At 37.0% G+C, this 20,043-nt stretch overlaps 3 protein-coding genes across 3 annotated transcripts; all 3 read left to right on the top strand.

Annotated features, from left to right (window-relative positions):
• Positions 1–4,885: 4,885 nt before the first annotated feature.
• dnaaf6 (dynein axonemal assembly factor 6) lies at positions 4,886–7,660 on the top strand. Its single transcript, XM_058762349.1, has 6 exons — positions 4,886–5,076; positions 5,175–5,253; positions 5,596–5,701; positions 5,784–5,880; positions 7,092–7,177; positions 7,257–7,660. Exons 1-6 carry the CDS (start codon positions 4,990–4,992, stop codon positions 7,384–7,386), a joined length of 585 nt encoding a protein of 194 aa, XP_058618332.1. The 5' UTR covers positions 4,886–4,989; the 3' UTR covers positions 7,387–7,660.
• An 815-nt stretch (positions 7,661–8,475) lies between these two features.
• Positions 8,476–14,719, top strand: pip4p1a (phosphatidylinositol-4,5-bisphosphate 4-phosphatase 1a). The gene is made up of 7 exons (XM_058793384.1): positions 8,476–8,800; positions 10,177–10,370; positions 10,849–10,955; positions 11,092–11,197; positions 11,376–11,428; positions 12,622–12,712; positions 13,092–14,719. The coding sequence occupies exons 1-7, from the start codon at positions 8,683–8,685 to the stop codon at positions 13,233–13,235; spliced, it is 813 nt and encodes a 270-aa protein (XP_058649367.1). The 5' UTR covers positions 8,476–8,682; the 3' UTR covers positions 13,236–14,719.
• A 2,941-nt stretch (positions 14,720–17,660) lies between these two features.
• Positions 17,661–20,017, top strand: LOC131528619 (ETS domain-containing transcription factor ERF-like). Its single transcript, XM_058757916.1, has 5 exons — positions 17,661–18,047; positions 18,639–18,870; positions 19,261–19,375; positions 19,465–19,534; positions 19,692–20,017. Exons 1-5 carry the CDS (start codon positions 17,990–17,992, stop codon positions 20,015–20,017), a joined length of 801 nt encoding a protein of 266 aa, XP_058613899.1. The 5' UTR covers positions 17,661–17,989.
• The last annotated feature ends 26 nt before the right edge of the window (positions 20,018–20,043 follow it).

The following is a 20,043-nucleotide window of genomic DNA, read 5'->3' as shown; positions in this document are numbered from 1 at the left end:
TGAATGGTAGCGTAAGTTCAAAATAGTATACAGTACATAAATTTCTGCCTCGGTTAAACAGCCTCTAGACATTTTTTGTAATGGATTCGAAATGATTATTTAAAAGTGACATTATGCAAAGAACATGCTAAGAATAAATATGTTGCTCATATAATAAAATCAGCAAGTTTCCACTTGTTCATTTGTTTGCAGTGAATTTTGACACGTTCTCACAAGCCATGCAGTTACACCACTGTAAGGTTGTCCAAATGTCATATAAAATGCTTACTGTGTTAAAAACTAGTAATATGCACCTGTAGATCATTGTGGTGTTGGCGCCTACTGACTCCAGTAAAGAGTACCCATGGATCTGCATGAAATGCCCCAGCTGCTGCAGCTCCAAGGCAGAGTTGGATCTGCCTTCCCAGCGGGGACAACCTGCTGTGTGGTTTGAGCTCAATCCCGTCCCTTGTCTCTGGATGAAGCGGCCCGGGGTCCTCTCAGAACGCTGAGCACTTTTCTGCCTAGGGACGTGAATGTCGCTGCAAGCTGCCTTGTACAGGTACATTTTGCTGAAACTCACCCAAATATGCAATGTGGTCATAAAGATGTGAGAACTTTTCCACCTTGGCAGTTTTATATGAATACACAAAGCTATGAGTCTGTGCAAACAGCTGCAGCCAGCTCAGGTCAATCCAAATACAGGACATCACACATGGAATTGTAATCCTTTAGTACCATCCAGTCATGGGTTTTCTGACTTCATGGCATTACAGTGAACAATAGGAGATAGAATTGTAAGTCATCTAAAATCCTCATGTTCCCTGTGTGACTGTAGTCAGAAAAAATCCCAAATCTCTGGGTAACTACCCACATATGCTCACATAAAAACAAACCCTGAAACACACAGGTGGCAGCGGCAGCGGCAGCTGGATCTACAACTCAATTACTTCCCTAATTCCAGAAATTTACATCTAAACGCATAGCTTTCAAAAGCACCGGGTTATGACACAGCATTATTCCTGGTAATTTGTTAATTAGATAACAAAATCAGCTCTTGCATGGGCTCTGGCGCTGTCTGGCATCAACACTGACTGCCAGCTCCTTTGTGGATAAGCTGGGAAAAGCTTCGGCCATATTTCTGACATCAGATCAGATCAGTGGAATGGTATGAAGAGAATTTCAGCCAGAACACACATATGAGACGGTGCAGCATTTTTTTGTTCTATGTGAGTTTTTGTTCTGTGTGCTCCTCCTCATCCTTCTATGAAGCTCAAAAATACTTATTTAAATAATCTCAAACTCAGAATCACAAAATCATGTTAACAGACCAAAATTTCTTAAATATGAAAAGTCTCAAAAGTCTTAAATATGGCGTAATCAAATTCTGACTAATTTAAAAACACTTTTTTTCTCAGTTCAGACTCGCCTATGTAAATTTGTTCTCAGTTTAGGAACACCTACGAATATTTGTTTTCAATTCAAGCGCGCCTACGACTATTTGTTCTCAATTCAGCCTTGCCTACGCAGATTTGTTCTAAATTCAGACCCGCCTACATAGATTTGTTCTCAGTTTAGACTCGCTTAAGTAGATTTGTTTTCAATTCAGTCTCACTTACATGGATTTGTTCTCATTGTAGACTCACATACACAGGTTTGTTCTTAATTCATAATTACATAAACAGATTTGTTCTGAATTCAAGCTTTAATGGTCTTGCATTTGAATTCAGACTCAATTAAACAGATTTGTACTCCAATACAGACTCAGTACGTACAGAAATCTGCTTTAAGCAACCTCAAACACAACAGCTTCAACAGATCAAAAATCTCCAACATGGCTGCACTCAAATTCAAATACATCTGTTTGCAAATTTAGATGCACAATTCAGACTCAAACGGACTTCCATTGAAATTCAGATCAGTTCTTGATGTAGACTCACAGTGGTATAACAGCAATTTAATTTAGGAGTGCTGACAATGGCAGAATAAGACAGTGAAGGGTTCTCTACAGAGTGTACATGTAAGAAGACTGAGGGGCTGAGTCTCTGAATAATCATTTTGTGAAAAATATGGGAAACAGAAAGAGATCTATGACCATAAGAAAGAATACCGCAGAGAGAAAGATATGGAGAGAGAAAGTACATGAATGGAATACTGATAACTAGCTTGACAGATCCCCCTATAACTGCTGCAGGCAACAAATTCAGCTGTGACAATGACTTAGTCAACCTCCACACACACACACACACACACAATCAGTTTCCCTGACTGATGCCGGCTAATAGACATGTGGCTCTCACACTTCTCAAAATGGGGATGGGGATTTCTTTAATAAAAATTGCCTTTCTTAAAGGGGTCATGACATGAGAAACCAAATTTCCCTTGATCTTTTGATATCGAAGAGGTCTTTGTATGCTTAATACATCCTGCAAGTTTCATAACTTCAATAAAAAGTATCATCAATAAAAAAAAGCATTAATGTAATAACCCTCAGAAAACCGCTCGTTTGGATCCAAGGTGCAAGGTGACGTCACAGGGGCAAAGTCGTTTGCATAAACGTTGCCTCCAGAGAAAGACAGAGATGAATAGTCATCTTCTCGCCATAGGCCCCACCCACTGGCGTTCAGTCGCTTAACGGCTGACACTTGATTAATAGAAATTACAATCACTGCCGCTATCTTGTCTACATGGAATACAGTATACACTGCTCAGCTTGAGTCTGTCGTCAATAGGACAAATGGAGTGAAAGAATGTTCACTTTGACACGTTTGGTTTAAACAGCTCGTTCGCGTCTTTGTACAAATAAGGAACACATGAATAGTTTATTTTTAATGGCACCCTGAATCATGTCCGAGGATTGTTCAGAGCATTTGTTTTGTAAATGAGGCACAGTGCCATGAAGAGTTCACAAAAAACATTTATTGAACATCTATTTACACTAAGTGCTAATAGCCCGTCTTGTTGGCAAAGGCTATTTACACTAACTCCGCCCACTAACGTGTGATTGAGTTAGTCAACACTAAAAAAAGAGCTAAATTAACATCAGTTTCAGAGGCGTAGATGGTAAGACCTTTTTTTACAGTCTATGGGTAAGACACATGCTTTTTGACACAATCGACCCGAGCTCGAGCGAGCCTTTTGCCGAACTTTTTTTTCTCTCTTTTCAAATCTTATATTGCATCAGAAAGGCATTTATTTTAAGTAAAAATGAAGGAAATAATCAAAAAGTTGAAAATAAGAGTAATGGGTAGGGTTAGGGTAGGTGTAGGGAGGGCTTTATTGTCCCAATAAGGTGGCATCCAGTTAATAATTTGAATTAAAACTATAATTTACACTCAATACGTTATTATTGCATACTGTTTTATAATGTACTACAATACTGAGGTGCAGATAATTGCCACTATTTGCAATAAGTAGTATAAATAGCAGAACATCTTGCTATTTTAACATAGTGTAAATAGAATCTATAGCTATTTGCACTTAGTGTAAATAGCATATCTTTAAAAAATACTGCTATTTTCACTTGGTGTAAATAGAATCCATAGCGATAGTATCTATTGCTAAAACAAATATGCTATTTGCACTTAGTGCAAATAGCCGCTGCCTTTATTGAAAGATGAAGCGGTACTTGATCTGAATGCAGCTGCATCACAAACCGCAAGTAAATGATTTCTTAATGTTTTGTCTGGAAATGACCATTTTATTTTGATTATGTTGTCAGAACACTCATATGCAATAGCGAGGGGGCGTTAATACTGTTTCCTACACAATGATGTTAGCCAATCATAACAGTGGCCAATTACCGACAAGCCTTCAAGGACACACCCCTTAAAAACAGGTCATTTTAGACAGAGGGTCAGATTGAGGGTTAAAAATAATCATTTCCCCACATATTTATTTGTGTGTGTGTGTGCAAAAAACTTTATAAGTAAAACTCAAGGAACATATTAAAATAATTAAAATAAAATTCCATGTCATGACCCCTTAAAGTAATCTTAGAATTAGTTAAGTTATGTTTTGATAATTTGATTAGTATCCTGGAGATTTGAAGCTGTGGATAGGGACAATGAGTGAGTGACCCTAATTTCTCAGAAGAATATTGAAAAGTGGGTCTCTGCAAATACCCAGGTCAAGTGACTTGATATAAAGATTCGGTCATCAACTCTTTATCTAAAACTAACATGGCAGCATGCTTTGAGAAGACCACTGACCTCAACATAATAAATGTTGATTTCTCATTATTTAAGTGGCATATAAAAACTAAAATAAATTAAAGTAATATTTTAAATTGATGACTCTGAACAAATAAATGATCTGTTTTTCTTGACATTCAGAAGAAGCATTAATCCAACACCATCTGTACATTTCTGCTGCCTGATCACAAATAAAGTCTCAACTTTATTCCAGTACGCCTGCAATCAAATAAACCAACTCCACCCTCTTGTGGTTGGATTTAGCTGTATAAACAGACAGGTGCAGGAAAACCGACTTCTTAAGGGTATAACTTTCTCGTTGTTTTTAAGAGACAAACGAAGCACAGGTAAATCCATATTTATATACAAAAACTTGGTCAGTTTGCTCACTCTAGAAAGCTGTACTAAACCAGAAAACTACAGTTTTACCTGTTCTGTTCTTTATGTGCAATGTATGCCATCTGCTGTCTGACACTTAGTACTACAAAATAGCAAAGAGAAAAGTTCCAAAATTATTCTTGATACTTTATTCTTTTTAAATGTACAATACTTAAAAAATGTTTTAAAATACAACGATCTCAGTTGAGACTTCACTGTAAGCTGTCAATTCGCAATTGATACCTGATTTGCATCGATAGTGTTTTTGTAAGTTTTACACCATGTTATTCATATAAGAAAACGCCGCGTGCAGTCACCATGGCAACGCTAAACAAAGTACCCGGAAGAGCAGCATAGTGACGCCTTACGAACTAAGTACAAAGAAAGTTTGTATAAAACTCACCTTCATCTTCTAGTCCAAACTTATCGAATAACAGAGATGGAGGGTCTCGCGTCCGTGCATGATCTCCAGGCGCTGTCTGCTCTACTCTCCCCAAACGATGAAGATGAGGAAGACGATCTCCAGGTCTGAGCCTCTAACAAGCGCTGTTTTACATTGTCGACTGTAAAACTTTTGCTAAAGATGTAACTTATGTCGCTAAATTATTATCCTTTTTTTTTTAGCAAGTGAAGCCCGTGGCGAGGATGGGCCCGGGACATATCGGCTCTCCTGCTGCACCTTCGGGGAAAAACAACAAAGAGGGTAGGCTATACTGTATTTATATAGCATAGAATGATGAAATGCAATAATGTGTAATATATAAATATATAACAATGTAATATATTATATATAAAGAGAGATAAATAGATTTTATAAAAGTTATTTTGTATACATAGCCTATGTAGAATAATACAAATATTTAATAATGATTTCATATATGTTTTATTTTATTTACATTATAAATGTAATTTACATGCTTTGAAATTGTTATATAATTTCTTTGAATTTGTTAAAAATTGTCACATGTCTCTCCTATTTATGGGTTCACTTTTGAGAACATTAAAGCGTCCTTCTATTTCCTTTTTATCTCTCTCTTCCCTTTAGGTAGCAGTGCCTATGTGAAGAAGAACAGCAAAAACATCTGGGATGAGGATGAAGTGATTGAGGGAGCACATTTTGATGACCTCACTGACCCACGGCCACAGCCAGAGTAAAACAAAATTCATGCATGACTGAATCACATATGAGCTGTAAGTAAGCTGGCCTCTCACTGTGTGTTTTTGTTTGTTTAGGTACGAGATTGTGCTGAAACAGTCTGTTGGGACTGAAGATTTGTTTCTTGGCTTGAGCAGAAAGGACCCCTCATCCATGTGTTGTGACAGCATGCTGGTACTCCTTATTATTAACTCATTAAATCTTAAACATTAATACAACATTCAGCAAATACTATAGCATCTTTATTAGGGTTATTATATAAAGTGTTAGCAAAGTTACATTTACTACAAAGAATAAATTACCCAAACATTACTCACCCTCAAGCCATCCGAGATGAGTTTGTTTCTTTATCAAAACAGACTTGCAAAAATGTAACATTACACCACTTGCTCACCAGTGGATCCTCTGCAGTGAATGGGTGCCGTCAGAATGAGAGTCCAAACAGCTGGTAAAAACATCACAATAATCCAACAGTAATCCACACAACTTCCGTCAATCAATTAATGTCTTGCCAAGTGAAAAGTTGTGTGTTTGTAATAAAACAAATCCATCATTAAGACATTTTTTACTTTAAACCATAGCTTTCGTCTTTTCGCCTAAAATATTCCTGTATACATGCAGTATATAAATTACTTTCTCCAGTGAACAGGTCATCTTGTCTGAATATTTATAATTATATGACTCATATTTTGGCCAGAAGCGATGGTTTAAAGTTAAACTTCTCAATGTTGTATTTTATTTCTTCCAACCACAATGCTTTTCATTTCACAAGACATTAATTGATGGACTGGAGTCATGTGGATTATTGTGATGTTTTAACCAGCTGTTTGGATTCTCATTCTGACGGCACCCATTCACTGCAGAGGATCTATTGGTGTGGAAGTGATGTAATGCTAAATTTCCCAAAATCCGTTCTGATGAAGAAACAAACTCATCTATATCTTGGCTGGCCTGAGCTGGTAAGTAAAATTTCAGCAAAGTTTCATTTTTGGGTGAACTATTTGCTTAAGAGTTGCATGGAACTTACACATGGAGTTACTGTTCACTTAAATGCACAGTGAGTAGCACAACTGTTAAGAAATAGTTGTAATCCCAACTATATTGTGGATTTCCAAACTTTTTAAACTATTTTAAAGTTTCAAACATCTAAAGCTTAAAATTCAGCAATGAGACTTAAGGGAAAGAAAAAAACGGCTGGGGTTTGAAACATCCTTTCTCCTCCCTGAACGAGATAGAGTTTGCTTTGATTGTGCATTAAAAACAGATAGCAAAGGCTGATTGGAGTAAAAGCATTTGACTGTCCTCAAATGACTGAGCTGATCTTCATTTTAAAAGTTGTATTATCTAATTAATCTCATAAAATCTCTTTTTTTTTCTCATGCAAGGTAAGAGTTAAACTGCCAGATACAAAAGCATCTGATTTGGTGCTGGATGTGAGAGAGACATTTCTTGATCTCAGAACTCCAAAGTAGTAAGTAAACTATTAGGGAAATATTTTAGATCTAGTATTGACTACATATGTAAATATCTGTGCATCTTGTTTGTTTCAGTAAGTTGGGCCTTCACCTGCCTCACCCAGTGCACAAACAGGAGGGGAATGCCCGATTCATTGTGGAGAGAGAAGAACTGGAGATCACACTGCCCATGAACAGACCAATGGACTGCATCAGCCTGACCTGAGAGAAACAGAAAGAGTGACTGAACCATGAGCTGCATCAGTTCAGAATAGACAACTTCCACAGATATAGTTCTGCAGTCTTTCACTTACAGTGCTGAATCCAAAATTAACACTAGAATCAGGAAACAAACATAAAATGTTTCCAAATCAAGTCAATCCAAGTGGAAAGGAACAGGTGCCTATGTAAGAATATGTTGCTGTCCAGTTATTCAGTATTATAAAACTGTTTTAATTCTCTTGTAAGTTTAAGCATAATAAAATGGTGAATCCTTTTAATTCATGATTGCTTCTCTTTATGTTTTCAAATAATATCTTAAAGCAAACTGAATAAATTATACAACTGTATTGGCTTAGCTAGTAAGAGGATTTGACCATAAAACTGACTCTGGACCACAAAACCAGTCATAAGGGTAAACTTTTTGAACCTGAGATTTATACTTCATCTGAAAGCTGAATAAATTAACTTTCCATTGATATATGGTTAGGATAGAACAATATTTGACTGAGATACAACTAGGCTATTTGAAAATCTGGAATCTGAGGGTGCAAAAAATCTAAATATTGAGAAAATCACCATTAAATTGTCCAAATGAAATCCTTAGCAACGCATATTATATTTTGGCCATACAAATAACAGCGATTGCATCGAATTACATATTTGTCTGAGCAAAATTATATCATGAGAGCCACTGAAGCCTGATGTATCAACTATGATACAAAACAAATATTGCAAATATGTTTTATATATATATTTTGTCTAAAGGCTCCATAAACTGTTCCATTTCAGGATAATTTTTTTTGTTTAAAAAAAAAAAGTATATTATTTAATGTCATTCTTTACAGTGTTAAATCCTCAAAGCAGTCCCTGACTACACTACCTCACCAATCATAGGCAAATGCGAAAACCTTTATATTCACGACTGCACTGTTTTATTTGATCACATTCTTCTAATGAGCAGCCTAAAAGGACAGATAAATGCTTTATTACTGGTTTTTACTATATAGGCATTTTAACGCAAACTGTAGAAGAATGAGCTTCATTTCTGCCTGGACACATTTGTGAGAAGACACACCTCTTGTGTATACAGTCTTAGAAATGGCTGTAAGTGACAGAATAAACAGCGTGTCGTGCTTTATTGCTCATGGGCATCATGCAATACACCCCCCGAGCGCACGGATGCGCACACGCGTTGCCACAGCAGCGGACGTACGCGTGACGCAGGCGGGCTCCACACACTCTCCGGTAGCACAACAATACAAGCTCTCGCCGCTCCCCCTCCTTACGCCTCGCTCTCGGTATGGCGGACGGCGAGCGGTCCCCGTTGCTCTCGGATCTCGGCGATGGAGCTTTGGGCAGTGGTAACGGCGGGGTGTCTCCCGGAGCGGCTCCACACGGTGCTCCCAACAAACCGCAGAGTGAGTAACGTTAGAGAGCGCGGCGCTTTTCTGCGCTGTCACGGGCCGCGCGCGCACACACTCACTCACACACACCAGTGCATTTACTACGATCTAGGTTCGGTAGAGTTTCTGTGCGGTTATTCGTGCTTTATTTTGCATGCTGCTGGTGATGATGGAGGCAGGACCCGAGCGGATGGTTTTGTGGCGGATCGCAGTGGAGAGGCAGATACATGCAGATATATGCTGCTCCGCATATAATGCAGTTGCGTACGATACACCTGCGTCCGGAGGATGATATTATTTTGTCAAACAAAATAATTGGTCCTCGCATACTTTTGTCATCCATCAGAGAGGCTGTTACGCAACTAATGAATGAATGAAGATCACTGTTCGGTGTTGTTGAGGTCTGTTTACTGTACTGTTATCGGCCTTCCCGCGACAAATTATAATAATAACATGGCAATATTTTCTTAAATTAGTTATATGACTGAGGACGACTGCACAAGGGGTTTCAATGTCCCCATTTAACCACATTTACCGGTGAGTCGGCGTCTCTGCATTACACATTTACAGTAATCTGCCGTATCTGCCAACTCCAGCTACACCCAAACACTGATGATTAGCACATCCTCGGACCATTCAGAAAGCCTGAAATTATTGCCTGAGGAGACCACGACCAATCATTGTACAGAGCGGGCTGGGCCAATATAAAGTTACCAAAGGGCGTGCTGATGATGTTGAGGTGGCGATTTTTAACTGAAGTGGTGATGCTGGTGAAATTTTATCATAATATTTAAGTTTTATCACACTGACATTGGGTTTTATATGGAGTTTATAACTTGATTTTGGGAGCTTTCAAATATCCTCACAAATCAGTTTTAACATGTTCCACTGTATTTGTGAGCACATTTTCAAAAATGTGGCCCCCACAGTTATAGCCAAATGTGTACATGATTTACTAGGCACATTCCAGCAGTCTCCTTATAAAGCTCCTTTCAGCAGATCTCGAGACCAAATCTGATTTTCTTGTTAATCCTAATGGCCTGGGTGACAGAGAACAGTTTCACCTTCCCAGAGTTACAGTGTTCAGTTTAAACTTTCAGAAGTAAATTAAACTTTCATGTTTTACGCCATTTTATGAGCCAATATATCTTTGCTAAACTGATAATACTGTTATTCAGAAATTGTGGATGTACTGTATAAATGAAACATTTACAGCATTGAAGTTGTGATCATAAAAAATTACACATACATGGATAAATCGTTCACAATAAGATCTCTAACATGCATTTTGATAATAGATAGGATGAATTTTTATTTTATCCTGACTTTTGGTGCACTAAAACTTGCATGAATGTTATCATAATCTGCAATGGCAACCTCTTCCTTTTTAGGTTTTCCTCCGTTCCCGAGCTCGACTCAACCCCCTGTGTTGATGAGCGAGAACCCTCCACCGTATTCCCCCCTGACGTCTCCAGAGAGTGGCAGTGCTCCAGTTATCAGCTGTAGGGTGTGCCAGTCGCTCATCAGTGTCGAGGGCAAAATTCACCAACATGTGGTCAAGTGTGGAGTCTGCAATGAAGCTACAGTGAGTTAGGACAGAGCACACTTTATGCATGATTTAAAAACTCAGGACGGATTAATTAGTTAACTTGTCAACTTTTGTCAAAGTTTTGACTTGTTGCATGCTTTTACAGCTATTGATTCAATTCAAAATACTGTTATTGGTCATGACTGTAAACAATACATTTTTATCAATGCCAAGAATATGCACAAATTGAGTAATTGATTTGGATAAATGTAATGGGGTTGACGGTTTATGGGCTTTTGTCATACACTACCATTCAAAAGTGTGGGGTCAGTCTCTTATGCTCACCAAGACTGTATTTAATTGTGAACAGTAGTGTATATACACTGAATGATTCAGGATTGCATACAGTAGAATTAACTCTTCATGTAGTAAGTAACCACACAAACTTTCATTTTTGGGTAACCAGAATTAATTGTGTCTCTTTTCTGTCTCTCTCCTCCTTTCTGTTTTTTTCATTAACCTTCATTCTCTCCAGCCCATAAAGAATGCCCCTGCAGGGAAGAAATATGTGCGGTGTCCTTGTAACTGTCTTCTCATCTGCAAGGTCACATCCCAAAGGATCGCCTGCCCTCGGCCTTATTGGTAAGAGAGAGAGAACAGAAGGAGACAAAGTTAAATTTAAAACACATGAAATCTTTGACATTTCAAGCATCATCTTGTCACAGTCAGGATTGTGCATGTGAAGAATTAAGTGTGTTTGTCTGCTTGTCTGGACTAGTAAGAGGATCATAAATTTGGGGCCAGTCCATCCGGGTCCAGCCAGTCCAGAACCACAACCTGCTGGAGCTAGAGTTTCCTGCGGACACTGCAGTAACACTTTCCTGGTACATGCATACATAATACAGCAACATCATACTGTATCATTATCCACTGCAGTGACATCTTGACCGAATCACTCGGCTCAGGTTCTGCACCAAGTCGAATATCAGATGGCTATTTATTCTTGTTTTATTTATGCTACTGCCTCACATTAGCTGCTCAACCACTTTCTCAACATTTCAGTGGACCGAATTTACTGACAGGACGCTGGCTCGATGCCCCCATTGCAGAAAAGTGTGAGTATCTCTCAGCCGATATTCATGACACATTTCGCATGTACCAAATAAATCAAACTCTTTTTTTTTAGATGGCAAATGAGTCAACATTTAGTCTCCCTGTCAGCATCCCCTATACACAGCTTTAGCTTCTGAAATGCAATTGCTGCCTTTTTTCTTAATTTTTTCGATGTTGATGAATGTTCCGTAACATTTGAACATCCTGTCCTAGCTTATAGACTATTAAGCTGTTCGTTGACTGATTCCCTCATATCCATGGCTCTTGTAAAACATTGCTCTGTTTGTATGAGCATACAGACAAAGCACCATAGGCTCAGCCAATGGCATGAGTTTGGGGCGGGACTAACTGTTTCTCCAACCAATAGAGCACTGCAGTGATGACATATTTTTGTAGGCCGGCCCAGAAGTTAGCATCACCTTGGTTCCCTCAGCAAAAACCAAGTAGGATTTTCCATTGGATTTTGGATTACTGCAAAAATAAACTCTGTGACCCACATTATTCTTACTTAATTTTCACAAATTAGCACAGTCTTTAGGAATCTGAATCCTAAAGCACTTCCTCTGTCTGATTGCCTCTTCAAGATGAATCGCTTTATGTATTCCCCAATTGTAAGTCGCTTTGGATAAAAGCATCTGCAAAATGACTAAATGTAAATACAGTTGTCAAAATAAAAAGCTAAACATAGGCTATGAACTACACCATGGTCACACGACTTCAACGTCTTCAAATATTATCCTATTATTCAGCTCTTTCAACCTTTATTTAAAAAAAAAAAAAAACTTTTTCCCTGAGAGTTGGTGATAGAATGTTTTTTAAGGTTGCCATTATAAACACAACGAGGTTGTGAAAGCAGACCTCAGTAGATCAGAGTGAAGACATTTAATGTCCCAGACAACATCTGTAGTGGCATTTAGCCACTTGTTATCAACTGCCTTTTTCAAGACAAAAGACAAAAAAAATTTTTGATCTATTTTATGTCATAGAATAAAAAAAAAAAACATTAAAAAAAAAACCTTGATACTTGAGTTAGCCACAGACCTTAGTTCAGGAATTTAACCAAATACTTATTCAAAAAACAATGACCTGTTATTATTTTTGGAATGCTGTGTTCTGATGCTAGTGGCGGAGAAATTTCACACTGTAACCCTACTATTCCTCTGATTGGTCTCTTCCTCATATCTTTCCTCACCAGATCTTCAATTGGCCAGAGATATCCGAGGAGGCGGAGTCTGTGGTGTTACCTGCTGTGCTTGCTATTTAGCATCGCAGCTGCTGGTCTGATTGTGAGTGTACACTTTAGTATATTTATTAACTATATATGTGTATGTATGTTTTTATTTTTTATTTTTTTTAAATTATTATTATTCTTTGACTACACAATTGACACGTTGCTTAATCTGAACCATTTCTGTTGTTTTTTTATTAGATGTGTACATAGAGTCCCAAATGTATGATTAAACATAATAGTTCAAATCATTAACTTTAAATACACTGTTGTTTATCGTCACCCATCTAATTACCTATTTGTCCACTGTTCATCATCATAACAACCGTTTAAACATTTTTGGTGATGCCTGGCGTTAAAACTTTGTTGTAAAGTGTTACCAGTTGAACTTAATTTTTGTAATCTGTTCTTAAAAATCTGTCTGTGTTTGTCTCTAGGCAGGGACGTGGTCCCAGGCACGTGTGTATGGGGGTATTTATGCCTCCTGGGCGGCGGTGTTGTTGCTGGTGGTGTTGACGCTGGCCAGGGCACTTTACTGGAGCTGCATGAGGGTCAGCCAACCTCTCCACAACCTCACATAGAGAGAGAGAGAGACGCAGCAAGAGAGAGGGGGCTGAGATTAGGGGTGGTGGGAAAAAATAAAGTCCACAGGAAAAGAGCTAGAGAGAATCATGGTTAACTCTTAAAGCTTGATTGTGAAGGCTGTAATGAAGGGTCAAAGTAAAATCCAGGCTCGAGAAACACGTGAAAAAAAACAAGCTATTATGGCAAAGAAGATTAGTGTTTTAAACTTATTTTTATTCGGAAGCTTTCTTTGGATGTGTTTTCATCCGTGAATATGAACTGACTTGTTACTCATGGTTACATGCAAACGTGAAGTTATGATTCCAAATGCTCCCTCAGTTTTAACCATTTACACACATATAAAGAATATGCCACATACTCTCAAACACACATAACTCTATGTACATCTTAAACTACGCTACAATACAGAGAAGACACCAATTCAACCGCATTCAAACCTTCAACACAACATTAGCTGCCTCTCTAGTGTCCAAATAAGCTCAGAAGCCTTACAAAGAGAGGTTGATCTCCACTAGAGGGTGTTACAAAACCACACACATACCTTTATGTTCTGTCACACTGCCTGTTTCTCTGTACAAACACTGCTAATCCAAATCATTTGTACCAGAACATGATTAACAAACGCGCAGAACCATTGTGTAACTGATTTTTCAAGTGGGCTCCAACACACTCTTTCTCCCTCTTTTTCTTTAGTTGTGAATGTCAAAAACAGTATTTTTTTATAATTGTGAATTTTGTTTGTAAATATTTGTTGTTTATTTCATGAATGACTGAACAGTTGCACTGTAGCTCTAACACGCTGTGATTCCTTTTTTTATGTTTTTATTTAATTTGCAAAATCACTACTGAAAAATCACTACTGATAATATTTTGACTGGAACGAATATCGAGATTACAGCCACATGTACCTTCGGAAAGCAGAAAAAAAAAAAAAAGTGATGAAGGTCAGCTGTGTTTCATGGACTTTATCAAAAGGGTCATTTACCTTTCTTCTCATGTACATGTGAAGTTAATCGTCATTTTCAGGTACTGTAAGTTTGATTATGTTCGAACCCTGATTAAGTGATACTAATGAGATTAATCAGACACTAGATTTGGATTCTAGACTCCAAGATCATTTTTCTCCATCAGAATTCAGAGTCTGTGTGGGTTTGTGTTTGTAAAGATAGGAAAACACAATTGAGATGTTCTCATTGCTGATGTTCTTGCATTATATTCCTCATAAATATGCTAAATACATATGGTCCTAACTGCAAATCTGGAATTCAGAATCAGAGTCTGCATTCTGTCCATGAGAGAAAATGTCAGTTCTGGACGTCTGGAATCCCAAACAAGAGGTCAGGATGTTATTTATATAGAGCAGAAGGCCAATGATGGAGGTCTCCTCTGAATTTGTTTACACATGAGATTAAGATTACACATAATTAAAATGATGATGAAGTTATAAAACAGTGAAAACGCTTGTGTTGCGTCTCATTTTTGTGAAGGTTTGTGTGTGATTCACTGGCTGCAGTTGTTTTGGCACTCTTCCTCTCAATGTCTCTGGCCATTTGTCTCTTGTTTCGGGCGGATATATTATTTTCCTCGACACAGACTGATAGAGGCATGGGAAACATACAGAAACCTTTTAGAAACCACAACTCCCCTGAGCTGGGCAGAGAGAGAGATTTGTCAGCAGTAATGGAAGAGAAAGAGCAGAGATCTGGGGACACACACAGGTTTCAGTCTTCTGGAGGTGAGTCAGAGACCACAAAAAAGTCTGCAAGCAGAGACCCGAGAATGAGACCTCTGTGAAACAGACCTGATTCACGGTGGAAAAACTACAAAGAGAATGTGGCTTAGGTGTGCATGATGAAAAATGGTCCAAGATAACCATTATAAAGTAAAATTGTCAATAGTCCAGTTGTTAAGAACCTATTTAAACAGCAAATTAACTTAAAGTATTCTGCAGAGATATCCATGCAGGAAGATGACATATATTCTCTGAAAAAGGAAGTCATGAAAATGAATTAAAAAGAGAAGACATCTTTCTCTTGTTTTATTGGCATAACTGAATAGTGAAAAATGGTGCAAAATAAGTAATAAAAAGTCAAAATCTTAATGTAAATGGAGGAAACAGGTAATATTAATAAATTAACATTTAATTAAAAATGTAAAAAAAAAAAAAACTGACAAACATCTCTACAATTAATTGTAAATGTGAATAAATAATGCAGAAATAACAGAAAAATAATACTTTATAATGAAAATATATAATGAAAAACTAAGAAAGTAAAATCAATTTTCACATCAATCAAGGTAAAAGATAAAAAGAATACTGTTACTAAATTACTAAAACTTGTTGAAAGAATAAAAATGAAGATAACACTTTATTCCAATAATACATCAAAAGTTAAATGATAAGAAACAGTGCCAAGGCAGATTAATTTGTTTAAATTATATTCTAATCTAATATGCATTAAATGAAGTAATATTCAATTTCATTATCACACATAAAATAGAATACAAAAAAACAGTCCGCTAAACTTAATCACTAAGAAAATATAAATGAATTCTAATAAAAGCATTTATTATTGAAATATGTAAATAAAATAAAGCTGAATTATAAACAAATATTTAGTTGAGTGATAAGAAACTCTCTTTTTCTCTGTTGTGTCTCAGGGGAGAGAGACTGAGTTCCCAAAGGAATCAACCCGATCTGAGATTACTGAGCTTGCACAAACACACAAGAGCCTTTTATCCTCCTAACGTATAACAGGATTCATCCTTAAAGATGAGCCCTGTGACCTTATGCACACACACACACACACACACACGGAGTCTATGTCACGCCTGTTAAGCGCATACACTCACACTTTCAGATCTGCAAATCTCCTCCTCTCTGCTCTCAGCATGAACAGCAATAAGCAGCTGTAAGAAGGATAGAGAGGGAGACCTGGGAAGAAAGGATGAGAAGGGAGAGGAGATGAGAATGAAAAGATAAGATGAACTGATGAGGAAGGGGTATAAGTAGCTTTTGCACTGTCCACTTTAAAACAAACAATTCATTTAGACCATAATCCTCACACACACACACACACACACAGAGTTCAGATGTGAGAAAACTTTTAGGTGTTAGTTAAATTTAAAATGCTAAATTAGAGTGATGGACGATGTTTTTTTTTTTTTTAATGGTTTTTAAAAAAGTGCATTTTCACTGTGTGATTTTGTATATAACTTCACTGTACCCATAGTGTCAGAGGTCTCATGACCTACAGTCCTACAGCTAAAAGCATAACATTCAACTCAATTAACAGCATGAATTATTGATGTCTGTCTGGACCAGAATTTGTGTGTACACTGGAATTAAAAGCCTCCGGTGTCACCTGTCACACTGCAGTGTGTGTGTGTGTGTGTGTGTAGACAGAGAGATATGAAATCATCTTTCATCTCTTAATTCGCAGTTTATTTCACCTTTAGTGCTGCTTTAGTATGAGTTCCAAGTTTTACCAGATTTTTAGAGAAACTGAGAACAATTTGCATGCAATTATATAGTTAAAGTATTTATATAAAATAATTATGTTAATATGTAGAAAATTGTATTAAGATGTGATTTTATTTTGATGTGAGACAAATATATAATAAATAAACATTTTGGGTCTTCTAAAGCTTAAATGTAATATTATATTATTATATATATATTTTGTGTGGGAAAGTTCAATGTAACAATAAAACAAGTAATTCTATATTTTATTATTTTACATTTTTATATTGGTTATGATACTGTAATCAAGTAATTTATATAGTTAGCTAATTTTACCTATATAGCTAAATGTTCTCTCTCTCTCTCTCTCTCTCTCTCTCCTTGTGTGTTAAACCAGGCAAAATCACATCCAATACAAAACATCCTCCTCAAAAAGGAAAGCTTGTATATCACCTATGTCAGTTTGGATTGGGAGAGAGAGAGGGAGAGAGAAGGAGAGATCAGGGATGAAGGTAATACAGTAAATGCGAGAAAGAGATAGAGGTAAAGATAAATAGTGAGTGAGGGGTTACAGGTGTCTTTCTTCTGATCATTCCTCAAGAAAAGAGCATCTCCACTGAACAGGTAACAGCTCTCTTTAACAGGATCTTACAAATGATTAATTAGGGTTGTAGTTCCCGTTTAGGCAATACTGTTTGAGTTTTAGTGCAGTTTTTGTTGGTAGCAGTCATTAATTATTGATAACTTGATTTAACCAATTTAAATTTAGAATTTTTACTCTTTTTATTTATTTATTTATATTAGTGTATTTAGTGATTTTTAAGCTATATCGTATTTTGTTTTAAAGTATAGTAGTATAAAGTTTTAAAGAAAGAATTTTCAATGTCTAAATAAATTGTAAATCATTTTTTTAACGCATTTGATGAACACGTATAGTCTACAATAGCTCATTCTCAAATTAATTAATTAATTTAGGCTATTTATTTATTGTTTACATTCTGAAATCTTTGAAAGTCTGACATTATCGGCCACATACAAAATAGGCGATGTAACAAAACAATAGATCGAATGACACTGAAAAGCAACTCATCAATAATCGTATTTTTTTTTTTTTTTGCAATATTTAGCCAAACCCGCGAAAACAGTCCTGCTGACAAAAGCTGAAAGAAGTAATGAAATTCCAAACAACCAAATAGCTTCTTATTTTACGCAATGATTTAACAGAACTCATGGAATAAAGATGATGCTGATAATGAAGAAGATGATGAAGATATTAATATCTTACAGATGGAGTGTAATTGTAATTCCTCTCTGGGTCCTTTTCCCTCGACTTACTGGAGCAGAAGTAAGTGTGTGTGTGTGTGTGTGTGTGTGTGTGTGTGCAGTACACAGCTGGAGCTGATTGTTAAACATAGTTTGTCGTTGCTAATTCCATATATTTAATTGCATAACTGCATTGTTTCTAACTATATTGCACATACCACTTGCTATCATTTGACCTAGAAACGCATGCTGAAAAATGCACCAAATGAAAATAAATTATTAAATTTAACTACAGACTTAATCCGTTATCATGACAAAAAATAAATAAATAAATGAATAAATGCATGTCTCCTCAGCTCACCAACCGTCTTATATTTGCCAAATTACAGCCTACTTTAAAACTAAAGGGGATTCCATTAATGTTTTGGTGAACAGTATGCCCATTATAAGATATGATTCTGAATTGTTTATTTTGGCTGGCTGAGTGCAAGAAAATAATACAGAAATGTCCAGAAACATCCTTGCACACGATGTGCGGGAAACCATAACCTACAGTTCGAAACCTTTTGGATTGGAAGCTTTGGTGTGTCATTCCCGTCAATGGTTTTGACTGACTTGTTCCTAATTACTGTTTCTATCTTTCTAAATAAGTTTGCGTTCTTATTTCCCTCAGCAGTGCTGTTCCCTGACTGGGCGTATAAACCAGCGTGGTCTCCAGGCTCGCGGCAGGTGCAGTTATGGCATTTCCTTTTGGAGCTACTGGGGCGTGGCGAAGGCGGAGCGATCACCTGGGGCAGCGAATGGGGAGAGTTTGTGATCAGAGACCCAGAGAGATTGGCTAAACTGTGGGGGGAGAGGAAGGGCAAGCCGCACATGAATTACGACAAACTCAGCAGAGCTTTGAGGTACATGCACTGATATTCATAAACCAAATTAAGTTATAATATTCAGATATAGGCTATTATTTAAAGAATAAATAATATATGTTGTAAGTTCACATGACTGTCACACTTCTCCCCAGATTTATAGAAAAAAAAAAGTATTTATGTAGCCTATTTCAAAGATACATAGCCTATAAGTTAATACTAGGATATATATATAGTTACAAATTCTGCTTCAGGATACTATAAATTCTAGTGTTCTAATAATTTTAGCCACTACTGTAATATATTATAATTGGCATTTTATTCCAATTCAGTTTAGGCCTACAGACTATACATACAAAAATATGCACATTGTTTTTATATTTTATCAGTTGACTAATACCTAGTTTGACATTTTTTTTTCTCTCTCAGGTATTATTATAATAAGCGAATTTTGCACAAGACCAAAGGAAAACGTTTCACCTACAAGTTTAACTTCAGTAAACTAATCTTAGTGAATTACCCAAGTCTTCCAACCTGCCCACAGGTGTGTACGTGTTTTAAATGTTTTATTGCACAGCTGCAAATTTGAGTATAGTATAGGCTAATTGTTATTTTTATGTCATTCTTTTACAGAATACAACATCTGTTCCTTTCTCTGCCTTTCCTTCTCAGCTTTCCTTCTACAACCCTTCTATTGACAGGGGTAAGAGTGTCAATGCTGACCTTTGAACAATGAAATATTGCTTATTTGAGATGTCATTTGAGCAAATAGCACTGAAAGTTTGATTCAGTTTCCTAACATTGCCATTATATTTCTCTGTGTGCATGTTTGCTTGTGTGTGCATGTTGTCTGTGGACAGCTGTGCAGTCAATTTCTCATCCCCTTTTCCTGCCGTACAGTTTCCCCAAACCTCTCCCCTTTCCCCAGACACATCCAATCCAAAGGCAGTTTCCCCGCTTTTCTGGCCCACCTCCCTCAGGGACTAACCTATCAGAGCTCTCCCGCCTGTCTCCAGTCAACTCCGCTCTTCAGTTCACACAAACTTTAAACTGGCCAGTCAAAAGCAGCACAGAGTGGCCTCTCAACAGAATCATGGGATTACAAGAGAGGATTAAAAGTGGACCACAAGACAAAACCAATGACAACCAAGAAGACAGAAAAATATTTCCTGAGACCATGCATTAGATGTTTTAGTACTGTTATTGGTTTTA

This window comes from Onychostoma macrolepis, chromosome 02, assembly GCF_012432095.1.
Source record: "Onychostoma macrolepis isolate SWU-2019 chromosome 02, ASM1243209v1, whole genome shotgun sequence".
In the NCBI taxonomy this organism is placed as follows: Eukaryota; Metazoa; Chordata; class Actinopteri; order Cypriniformes; family Cyprinidae; genus Onychostoma; species Onychostoma macrolepis.
This window is presented reverse-complemented; position numbering and strand designations above follow the sequence as displayed.

Coding starts and splice junctions, on each gene's coding strand:
- dnaaf6 (XM_058762349.1), top strand. CDS start 4,990: ATGGAGGGTCTCGCGTCCGTGCATGATCTCCAGGCGCTGTCTGCTCTA. Junction 5,077..5,174: donor ATGAGGAAGACGATCTCCAG/GTCTGAGCCTCT, acceptor TTTTTTTTTTAG/CAAGTGAAGCCCGTGGCGAG. Junction 7,178..7,256: donor GATCTCAGAACTCCAAAGTA/GTAAGTAAACTA, acceptor TGTTTGTTTCAG/TAAGTTGGGCCTTCACCTGC.
- pip4p1a (XM_058793384.1), top strand. CDS start 8,683: ATGGCGGACGGCGAGCGGTCCCCGTTGCTCTCGGATCTCGGCGATGGA. Junction 8,801..10,176: donor TGCTCCCAACAAACCGCAGA/GTGAGTAACGTT, acceptor CTTCCTTTTTAG/GTTTTCCTCCGTTCCCGAGC. Junction 10,956..11,091: donor GCCTGCCCTCGGCCTTATTG/GTAAGAGAGAGA, acceptor TGTCTGGACTAG/TAAGAGGATCATAAATTTGG.
- LOC131528619 (XM_058757916.1), top strand. CDS start 17,990: ATGGAGTGTAATTGTAATTCCTCTCTGGGTCCTTTTCCCTCGACTTAC. Junction 18,048..18,638: donor CTCGACTTACTGGAGCAGAA/GTAAGTGTGTGT, acceptor TATTTCCCTCAG/CAGTGCTGTTCCCTGACTGG. Junction 19,376..19,464: donor GTCTTCCAACCTGCCCACAG/GTGTGTACGTGT, acceptor ATTCTTTTACAG/AATACAACATCTGTTCCTTT.